General features: G+C 44.8%; 1 protein-coding gene across 3 annotated transcripts in view; it reads left to right on the forward strand.

The window, feature by feature from the left end:
• PIP5K1A (phosphatidylinositol-4-phosphate 5-kinase type 1 alpha) overlaps nucleotides 1-11,200 on the forward strand; it is a 45,605-nt gene extending 34,405 nt beyond the window's left edge. Inside the window, exons 8-15 of one of the 3 annotated variants that reach the window (XR_004349225.1) lie at nucleotides 1,539-1,744; nucleotides 3,419-3,502; nucleotides 4,311-4,359; nucleotides 4,564-4,648; nucleotides 5,717-5,858; nucleotides 6,055-6,184; nucleotides 9,032-9,080; nucleotides 9,330-11,200. Coding sequence is in view for 2 of the 3 variants with exons in the window: in XM_032626932.1 (XP_032482823.1) it covers nucleotides 1,539-1,744; nucleotides 3,419-3,502; nucleotides 4,311-4,359; nucleotides 4,564-4,648; nucleotides 5,712-5,858; nucleotides 6,055-6,184; nucleotides 9,032-9,080; nucleotides 9,330-9,332 (753 nt within the window). In the remaining variant the exon portion in view is untranslated. Of the gene's footprint in view, nucleotides 1-1,538; nucleotides 1,745-3,418; nucleotides 3,503-4,310; nucleotides 4,360-4,563; nucleotides 4,649-5,711; nucleotides 5,859-6,054; nucleotides 6,185-9,031; nucleotides 9,081-9,329 lie in introns of all 3 variants that reach the window. The other 2 variants (XM_032626932.1, XM_032626945.1) reach the window with 2 other exon arrangements.

Raw genomic sequence — 11,200 nt, forward strand, 5'->3', positions numbered from 1 at the left:
GGAGCACAGGCTCCGGACGCACAGGCTCAGCGGCCATGGCTCACGGGCCCAGCCGCTCCGCGGCATGTGGGATCTTCCCGGACCTGGGCACGAACCCGTGTCCCCTGCGTCGGCAGGTGGACTCTCAACCACTGCACCACCAGAGAAACCGTGATTCCACTTTCTTAACATCTGTTGGTTTTTGTGACATCTTTCCCTACTGATTTTTCCACCTTTTTTTTTTTTTTTTTTTTGGCAAACTGCTTTTGTAGGATTGTCATCTTCTATTCAGTCCATGATGTTATCCATCCTTGCCTTTCTTTGCTTACTCTGCATCTACTTCCAGGATAATGCCTATTTTAGTTTGGCTCTTTTGGTTGTGAGGACTGGAGACTTGGTGGAGCAGAGAGGTTTTTCAAACCACACATAAGAATCAGTCCTGGGCTTCCCTGGTGGCGCAGTGGTTGAGAGTCCGCCTGCCAATGCAGGGGACACGGGTTTGTGCCCCGGTCTGGGAGGATCCCACATGCCGCAGAGCGGCTGGGCCCATTAGCCATGGCCTCTGGGCCTGTGCGTCGGAGCCTGTGCTCCACGGCGGGAGAGGCCAAGAATCAGTCCTGAACTCTCTTTATCCCTTACTGTATCCACCTACCAAATCCCCAAAGTGAGCTGCTGGAACTGGTGGAAATATACAAGGTTGAGAACTGTAGGAGACAATCCAGGCTCCTTAATATGGCACATCAGGCCTGTCATTGTCTTGTCCCTACCATCCTCTCTCACGTGCCAAACACCTAGCCTTTGCATTTTATGTTCTAGTAACACCAAATTATACCTCCCTGCACGTAGCCTGCTGTTTCATGCTTCCAGGCCTTGGCATTCTTCTTTCCTTCATTTACTTGCATTTATTTTCTCTCTAATCGATCCCTCATAAACCTGTTTATGTACGTCTCTGTAGTATTCCTCAATCATGTATGCACTTCCATTGTTACACATGGTAGACTGTATTGTATTTATTTTTACATTAGTTTCCCTTTCTAAATTATAATATCCATGAGGACAGAAGCTCTCTTACGTATCTTTGTATCCACATAAGCAGGCACAGTGCCTACAGATGGTAAGGATTCAGCAAATAATGAACTGAAGTGAAGCTGGCCATATAAGGACCTGCCACAGATCTGCTCTGTCACAAAGTTTACTTTTACCAGACCCTCCTTGTGGATTTTTTAGAGCTCAAATATGTGTTTCTTCTTTCATGGAGAATATAATGCTCTTTTCATGAAGAGATACAAGGAAAGAACAAACAAAGAGGATCTTGTGGGCTAGGCCGTGGCCTAATTTGTATGTACTCTGGTGAAGGAAAGCTGAAGGGATATCAGTGAAGGGTGACCAGAGGAGGTCAATGTACTGTTCTCCAAGGAGTAGGAGGAGCAAAGGCTGATCCTGTGGTTATAGCTCTGGAGGTTCGCTATCAAAAACAGTTAGATCAGGAAAGCTGTGAGATCCTGAAAAAAGATTCTCATACCTCCCAAGGCTCAGATCATGTTTTTTCCTTCCATTAGGTGCTGCAGAGCTTCAAGATAATGGACTATAGCCTCCTGGTGTCAATCCATAACATAGATTATGCACAACGAGAGCCTTTAGGCAATGAAGCACAATATTCAACTGACACTCGCAGACCAGCCCCCCAAAAGGCTCTCTATTCCACAGCCATGGAATCTATCCAGGGCGAGGCTCGACGAGGTGGCACCATGGAGACTGAGGACCAGTGAGTGGACTCGGGCGCTGGGAAGGAGTGCATAGGCTCAGAGCACTTTTTCTTGAGGGAGGGACGCAGCTTCTGAGAAGGAGTAGCCTTTATTCAGTAGTTAAGTCAATAGCTTTAATGCTCACGGAACTATAGGATGAACTTTCCTAAGAATGTAAAAGGAAAGGAAGATGTCTTAAATTTGGGATTTGTACATCTGGGAAGGAGAACTATTCAAAATTAAGAGACTTTTTTTTTTGGAATTTAAAAAATTTATTTATTTATTTTAAAACAAACATATAATTTCTTTTTTTTGTTATTTTATTTTTATTTATTTTTTATTTTTGGTTGCACCGAGTCTCAGTTGTGGCAGGCAGGCTCCTGAGTTGCAGCTTGATGGCTCCTTAGTTGCGGTTCACTGGCTCCTTTAGTTGCAGCACGTGTGCTCCTTAGTTGCGGCTGGTGGGCTCCTTAGTTTTGGCATGCAAACTCTTAGTTGAGGCATGCATGTGGGATCTCGTTCCCTGACCAGGGATCGAACCCACGTCCTCTGCATTGGAAGGCAGATTCTTAACCACTGTGCCACCAGGGAAGTCCGAGACTTTTTTTTTTTAATTTTTGGCTGCGTTTGGTCTTCGTTGCTGCGTGCAGGCTTTCTCTACTTGCGGCGAATAGGGGCTACTCTTCGTTGCAGTGCACAGGCTTCTCATTGCGGTGGCTTCTCTTGTTGCGGAGCACCGGCTCTAGGTGTGTGAGCTTCAGTAGTTGTAGCACGCAGGCTCAGTAGTTGCGGCATGCGGGCCCCTAGAACGCATGGGCCTCAGTAGTTGTGGCACGTGGGCTCAGTAGTTGTGGCTCATGGGCTCTAGAGTGTAAGCTCAGTAGTTGTGGCACATGGGCTTAGTTGCTCTGCAGCATGTGGGATCTTCCCAGACTAGGGATCGAACCCATGTTCCCTGCATTGGCAGGAAGTTTCTTAACTACTGTGCCACCAGGGAAGTCCAAGACTTTTTAAAAAATGTTCGCTCAGAGTCTTAGATGCACGCCTGCAAATTATATTAGAACTTCATCAAAAACAATTTATTATAGACTTCTTTATGGAAGGTGTCTTTGTTACCATCATGGATCAAGGAAGTGTAGTTACTAAAGTATCAAATGTCTTTTAAGTGGTTTCATTTTAAAGTATTCTTTACCATGACTCTCCAGAAGAGTGTCTCAGTGGGCATAAATTAAAATATGAAAGTACTGGGGAGGAATTCCTGGGCGGTCCAGTGGTTAGGACTCTGTGCTTTCACTGCTGAGAGCCCTGGTTCGATCCCTGATCAGGGAACTAAGATCCCACAAGGCTTGCAGCGCAGCCAAAAAAAAAAAAAAAGAGTAGAGTACTAAGAAAGTTTAGAGTTAATTGGGAGAGTATTCCTAAAATTGCTGAGTAGGGGTGATTTTTAGATTCTCTTCCGTGGATTTGGGGTGGGAGAGGCAGGCAGGTGAGATTTGGAGAGAAAGAGGTTACAATACATAAGCCAAAGTGGGTGGGGCTGGGCGAAGTCTCTCACTCTTCCCCAGCTTATGGAAGATGGGACTTCTAACTATGCTTAGGTCTCAGTTACATGTCCTGATCTGATTTGAGGTTAGCAGAAGCCTCTGCCTGCTAGACAAAAGATTTTCTTACTCTTTCCCTCTTGTCTTCCCCAGTATGGGTGGCATCCCGGCCCGGAATAGTAAAGGGGAAAGGCTGCTGCTTTATATTGGGATCATTGACATTCTTCAGTCTTACAGGTGAGGAGCATATAGATCCTAGGGGTAGAGTGGATGTGGATTTACTCACATCGCTTTTTTAGATGGGTGTCACCAAATTCTTCCTGAAGCAAGAAGAGTAAGTTGCAGTCTGGCTGCTTGCTTCCTTGGGTTTCAGATGGTTTTTTATTTCCTGATTATGCCTGTCTGTTGGCTTCCTTATCCCACCATCTCCCCAAACATAGCATACACCTCTGTGGAAAGCTGAGTCAGTCCTTAGAAGCACCAGGGTAGAAACGCCATCTCTCTGGCTTTTTGTGGAAGACCTGTGAGATGAGTCATACTCCACATTAGGATACAGCTGGAAACACATCCCTCCTTTCCATGGAGGAAAAACAAGAGGATCACTGTGTTCTGTGAAAAGCATTAGCCTGTGGAATTCAGGCAGTGGTGTGGTAGTGAAGGAAGAGCTGGAAATGTTAGACCCCAGTTTTGCTCCTGTAAGGTTTCAGGTACTAATGAGGACTGGACAGTACTTGACCCCCTTCCAGGTTTACCCATCTGTCCCTCCAGCTCCCCTTTTACAATAAATATTCTTGTCCCTGACTTGCCGGGACATATTAACTACCCCTTTCTGAGGGGGGCAATAATCGACTTATCTAGAAACAGCTTCGATCTCCATGTGGAATAAGCACTACCCTGTCTGTTCTTTGGAAAGCCAGCATAATAGTGGGGGTGCTTTCCCGGTCTCTCTCTTTGCTACTGTGATTGCTCTTTTAACTCTGTAAAGTAGAAAGCTATAAGGTCATTCGTTTAATGTTGAATGCATGATATACATTTTTCTTGTCAGGTTTGTTAAGAAGTTGGAGCACTCTTGGAAAGCTCTGGTACATGATGGGGTGAGTAGCAGTCAGCTAGAGGCTCTCCTCTTTCTGCCTCTCTCACTTTTGATTTGCCCCCTCAGTTTCCTCTTACCTTATTTCATTTGTGGGTTCTACCCTTCTGCTAGGCTCTCATCCTAGGGAAAAATGGCCCTTGGACCAGAGATCCTCTTGCTGGGCCTCCTCCTCTCTAACTCTGCAGCCATCTCTTTTGCTCTGCAGGACACCGTATCAGTGCATCGCCCAAGCTTCTACGCCGAACGGTTCCAACGCTTCATGTGCACTACAGTGTTCAAGAAGATCCTCTGTAAGTGGCTTCTGCCAGATGACCCTCCAATGGCTCCCTTACTTCAAGAGATGGGGGGCAGGACACCTCTGTCAGGGAACTGCCAAAGCCAGAGGCTTCTCCTACTCTACCCACATCCCATGAGAGCTGCTGCCCATCCTTATGTCAGTCACTTTGTCTGTCTCAGTTGTTTCCAAGTTGCTGCTTTCCCCCTGGCAATCCCTACATGTGTCATTGAGGGGAGGGGCATTTCTGAGAAATTGGTGGGGTTGTAAAAATGTTTAGTTGTGGGTGTAGGACCCATGCCACAGGCTGAGATAGGCGAAGCTGGACTTTTATGGACAGAGATAGGCAAGAATATTACCATATCCCCAAGGCCAGGAAGTTCTTAGATTAGGATCATAAGGTTGGAGAATCACTTACTCATTTCTGCTTAGCAGGTGTTCTTAGTCTCTTCCCTCAACTTTCTTGGTTGGGAAGTGCCAATGTTCTTCTTTCCAAACCTTTCACGCTGCTGCCACTGGCAGATTCCAGCTCCTCCTTCCCATCTCTGTCTCCTCATCATAGGCATCAGTTGTCCCTCGGTGAGGCAGAGCGGACTTAGGCATGCCAAAGAGTCTTAAGAAACATGGAAAAATCCTTTCAAAGTCTTTTCAAAGTGATACATAAACAAGTGTAAAGTATCACCATCGTGCTGTGTGTGTAAGTGCTACAGGGATATAGAGTGAAAAGGTCATCTTTGTCTGGTTTAACTGAAGGATACTATTAAAGAACAAAGGAATTACAGAATAGGAGACATGTCATCAGGCGGAAGCAAAGCCATTGAGGTTGCTTGTAGGAGGGGAGAGATATGTGTCTCCTTTCCTCTAGGTTCTCTGCTTCTTTTCCAAAGTGAAGTGGACTGAGATGCCCCCTCCTCTGAAGAGTAGTTCATAGAGCCCATCTTTGTTGACATTAACCCCTTTTCCTGCTTTGCAGAGGAACAACTTTGGGTTTGTGTTGGGGACGCTAGCAAGTTGTATCTATGTCTTGGTGACGGTTTCTGAGGTGGGTGCTAAGTAGGCTCTCTCTTTCCCTTTTGAAGTGAAGCCCTCTCCTTCCAAAAAGTTTCGGTCTGGCTCATCTTTCTCTCGGCGAGCAGGCCCCAGCGGCAACTCCTGCATAACTTACCAGCCATCGGTCTCTGGGGAACACAAGGCACAAGTGACAACAAAGGCGGAAGTGGAGCCAGGTCAGCGCCAGGGTTGGGGTCCCCGTGTGATGGGGGCACTCCCTCCCTTCCTTCTGAGTCCTTGTCTGCTTAGGACCTCTACTCCCTGTTCCTGTCCATGAAAATCCAAGTTGCTACATATTTTTTCCTATATTTTCCCCACCCCCTTTTCTCTTCTTTTTTATTTATTGATTTTCTTCCCCTTTCTTTTTTCCAGGCGTCCACTTCGGTCGTCCTGATGTTTTACCTCAGACTCCACCTTTAGAGAAAATCAGTGAGGTCTCGACTATTCCTGACCCCTATTTCTCACCTGTAGTTGGAGAGACTTTGCAAATGCTAACTACAAGGTTGGTTCCTTGGCCCCTTTCTCCATGTAATCTTCTCATCTCTCTCTTCAGGTCCTTGAGAACCTCCATAATTCTGTTTTTTCCAGAGACTATTGTTTGTCTTTTGCTCTTCACTAGATTTTTGCATGTTCATCTTCCTAAGAGCTCATCTTTAGTGATTTGGAAAAGTGTATCAACATCTCTGCATTTTTAGGGGGTGGTGGGAAGTCTTTATGTACAGACTTTCCTGGTATTCAATCAAAATACCCCAACTAATGCTTCATCTCCCGGTGAGTTAAGTGAGAATTCTTAGCTTAGGATTTAAGGCTGGAAAGATTCCCAGGCACTGAAGACAGTGAACAGTTAACCTTTCAAAAGGATCCAGTGTAAAGATTGTGATTTAATTTTTTGTTTTTGGTGTGTTAATCATCTTATTACATCATAATATATTACCCCAGAACTTAGTGACTTAAAATAACAAACATATATCATAGTTTCTGTGAGTTAGAAATCTGGGTGCAGCTTAACTGGGTCCTCTGGCTCAAGGTCTTTCATGATAGTGAAGCTCTTTGTCCAGGGCTAGGCTCATCTGAAGGCTCAACTGAGAGGCTTCACTTCTAAGCTCATTTATGTGGTTTTTGACAGGATTCAGTTTCTGGTGAGTTGCTGGACTGAGGGTCTTAGTTTCTTGCTGGCTGTTTTCTGCGGGCCTCCCTCAGTTCTTTGCCACATGAGCCCCTCCATTGGACAACTAAGAACATGGCAGCTCGCTTCCCTTAGCATGAGCAAGTGACAGTGCATGCACCTAAGCAGAAGCCACAGTCTTTCATAACCAAGTCTCCTATTCTGCATTCTAGTCATTTAATCTAGCCCACACTTGAGGAATGAATTACCTAAGAGTGTATCAGGAAGCAACGATCACTGTGGACTGTGAAACTAAAGAGACAGGCTGTCTTCTCCCCACACACCCAGCATACAGTGATGAGACAAACAATAGGTAATCTCTTCACACATTCCTGTATAAAAAAGGGAGAACGGGAGGCACAGAGGAGTCTGATCCATAGCTAGTCTAAACCCCAGCAAATGTTGGAGTTTCTTTTATCAGGTCTCAAAGCATGAGAATAATTCATGGCTCTTGGCTCTACCTTTTGGACTCTTGGTTTTGCCTTCTGAGTCTTCCTTTTTCATGAAAACTACAATGTGTTTGCAGCTGAGTAATTTTCTCAGCCTGCTTCTTGCCAGAATTTTGGGGATCCAGTGGTCTCTTTTCATTGTGTACTATTTCTGTCCCTTTCAGTCCAAGCAGGACAGTGTTTCTGCTACTATAATACCCTCAAAGATTTTGTGGGCCTCCTATGAATCTCATTGGGATTCACGCTATTAGAAGCCACAAATACCTTCTTGATAAGCTCTATGCTTCTTAGAGATCCTGTTAAGTTGAGAGGATCTGAGAGACATACCCTTAATCTTTTGAATCACCTTTTGTATGACTGAATAGTACTTTGAGTTCTTAACAGATATTTTACAGTCATACCCTTGGCTTCATCTGTAGACCACATTTTCCTGGCAGTGCCTTAGATTTTATCCATTTCTTAATTTTAGCGTTATTTGCTATCTGGAGAGGCTCAGAATTTTCAAAACCATCAAGTCTTGGCTTCCTTTTGTTTAATAGTCCTCCCCTGAACTTACTTTTCTTCTCTCATATTTTAACTATAAGCGTTAAGAAGAAACCAGGTGGCACCTTCAGCACTTGGTTTAGAAATCTCCTTAGCCAGATCACCCAGTTCATGAGGCACGTATTCTACTTTTCACATAACTGTAGATGACATTGTTGATAAACTTTGTTCCACTACATTGCAAAGATCCCCTTTCTTCAATTTTTAATAAGATTTTTTCACTTTAAGCCCTTACTGGCAATCCCCTTAAAGTCCAGAATTCTACAGTATACTCAGCGCACTTTTAAACTTTCACTAAAACTGTCCTCAAACCCAGTTCCCTCTTCCAGAGCCACTTCCACATTTTAGATTTTTATTACAGCAGTACTTCACTTCCAGGTACAAAAATATATATTATCTATTGTGTAACAAATCACCCCAAATTTTAGCAGCTAAAAACAACAAACATTATTATCTCAGATATAATGTAGCTTAAGAATCTGGGTGTAGCTTAGCTGGGTGCCTTTGGCTTAAAGTCTCTCAGGAGGTTACAGTGAAGCTAGTAGCCAGCAGTGTGGTCTCATCTGAAGGCTCGCCCAGGGGAGGATCAGCTTCCAAGCTTATCTATGTGGTTGTTGGCAGGATTCAGTTTCTTGTAGGCTATTGGGCTAAGGGCTCAGTTCTTTGTTGGCTCTTGGCCAGTTCCCTCAGTTCCTTGTCACATGGTCCTTTCCATAAGGCAGCTCACTGCATGGCAGCTAGCTTCCTCAGAGCAAACAAGTGAGAGAGCATGTACCCACGAGGAAGCTATAGTCTTTTTGTAGCCTAATCTCAGAATTGACTTTACATCTCCTGTGGTGCATTCTGTTCACTAGAAGAAAGTCACTAAGTTCAGCCCACACTCAAGAGGAGAAAATTACACGATGGCATGACTATCAGACGGCAGTGTTCATTGGGTGCCTACCACACCTGGGGATTGAAGAAGGTAGAGCAGGGTGTTAGGAAATATTTTATAGAAGTCAAGACAAAAAAGTAAATAGTTAATTAAAACAATGTGCTTCCAAATCTGGTAGCTTCTTAGCCCCTTCTTTTTGAATCCTAAATTGATTCCCAATGAAATGGAGAAGTAGTATGAGATTTGACCTGAGAGTCCCTTTTCTCATTTATTTACTAATTCTTCTTTCTGCCTCCATTTTTTCCCCCCTCCTGTTAGCTCAACCCTCTTGGAAAAGCATGAAGTTCCAGAGTCAGAGTTCATCCATGTAAGTGTCTGGGATGTAGGGGAGGTGGATGCTTTTTAAGGGTATAAAGAGCATCACTGATGGAGTGGAGCAGCAACATAATTGACAGGGTTAGGGGGACTGGGTGCCCCCCTAAATCTTACTTAAAAAAATTTTTTTTTCTGATACCTTGTACTTGGAAGCTGAGACTGCACTAGAAGGAAACTTGAATTCCTTTCCTGCCTCATCTCATACTGCACATCCTTAACTTTAAACCCTTTCCCTTTTCAGTGAACAAAAATCCTCAGAAGACCTGGAGCAAGATTCTATCATCTCTGTGATCCCAAGATGTCAGCCCTTGACCCAGCAATGCTGAGTTTTCTTTTACTTGGTCATCAAAAAAGTGTAATGGAGGCTAAGGGAGCTCTCCGTCTCCTCCCTGAAGAAGAACCTCTTCTACTTCCCCTTCCTCATGAATGGGCATTAGTGCCTCGGACAGTTGAGGACAGCAGCATCCTCTCTACTCCTGAGCTGGGTGGCACAGGTTTTCTACTAGCCAGCCTTCCTTCCACAACTGAATTGTTTTCAAACCCCCATTCTTCCTGTTGGAAGTGGGGTTGCTGGACTTGGTGGTTTTCTTTCCCCTCATCTACCTTTCACCAGGAGCTGGACTCTTAATTTCCTCAGGACAGACTGGCTGGTACATTATCCCAACCTTAGCTCTTTTTCTGTGGAAGAAGACCCCTGTACTTTTTTTTTTTTTTTTTTTTTTTGCGGTATGCAGGCCTCTTACTGCTGTGGCCTCTCCTGTTGCAGAGCACAGGCTCCGGACGCGCAGGCTCAGCGGCCATGGCTCACGGGCCCAGCCGCTCCGCGGCATGCGGGATCCTCCCGGAGCAAGGCACAAACCTGCATCCCGCGCATCAGCAGGCGGACTCCCAACCACTGCGCCACCAGGGAAGCCCGTCCCCCTGTAATCTTTGTAAAGGTGTTTTGGGGGGTAAGGGTGTTTAACCACCTCCCAGCCTTCTTCTTTTGGTTCCTTAAAAAAGGAAAAGAAAAATAGCACACAATTTCAAGCCAGACAGTTTCAGATCAAAACTCCGTAAGTATTGGAGAGATGCATATTCATAGGGTTCCCTCAGAAGAGCCCTGGTGTTTGAGAAACAGAAGCTGCTCTGCCAGGAGCAGCTCCTCTTTAACTCCTCCTCTCTTAATGAATTTCTGAAAGCTGAAGGAATGGAGAGAGTGGGACATGGGGTAATCTTTACCCCTTTTGTTAAACAGTGGGGCAGTCATAGGGCTAAAAGGTCAGAACCCTTCCTAGGCAGGACCCTACTCACGGCCAGGCCATAATGATTATTACTGTTTTGCAATTTGAAATGTATTCTGCTTGTTTTTCTAAATATGAAGACTTATCAAATGAATTTAGATTCTTCTCCAAGGAGATTTCTTCCTTGCTCTTACCACCTTTTCCAACAGCGTTCTGCTGTTCATGGAGCTGAGATGGAGAAGGGAACACCTGTGTCTGTTTAACAGGTAGTCCATAACTGTGAGGCTAGAGCATATTCTCTTAAACTCATGGAGAGCCAGCAGATTCTTGCCTTAGTGAGGTCATTGCTGTGCCACATGCCCTGCCACCTCTCTTCATGCAGAGAACGTGGAAACAGGCTGTGTAATCCCTCTCCTCCCCATGTTCTCCATCTGATCCTCCTCCCCCTGTCAGGGGAAGAAGAGGGCCTGGCATCTCAGGCAGATTGTTGAATCCCCATCCTGTCCCCTCTCCATCCCACCCTTCCTTGATAGTAGGTTAGCTCATACCCTGAGTAACTGTCTATATTAGACACCCCCAGCCAGTTTCTGGCTGCCTGTCTTTGCTGCCATGTTCTTTTTTACAAGAAGAAAAGAAACAATTCTTGCTATTTTTTTTTCATAATTTACTATTTATGATGTATTTAAGTGTTTTATTCAGGACAGAGTTCTGTAGGGGGTGGGAGGGAATATTTGAGGGAGGCTGGGTCTTAGGGAAGGGAATGGGGAATCAACATTTTTATGAAGTGTCACTATTTGCCTCTACTTTGTATTGTTCAGAAATGGCAAATACAATATAAAAGTGATAAATACCTGGTTTTAATGTATTAAACTTTCATCATTTATTTAGA

This window comes from Phocoena sinus, chromosome 1 (assembly GCF_008692025.1).
Source record: "Phocoena sinus isolate mPhoSin1 chromosome 1, mPhoSin1.pri, whole genome shotgun sequence".
Classification (NCBI taxonomy): domain Eukaryota; kingdom Metazoa; phylum Chordata; class Mammalia; order Artiodactyla; family Phocoenidae; genus Phocoena; species Phocoena sinus.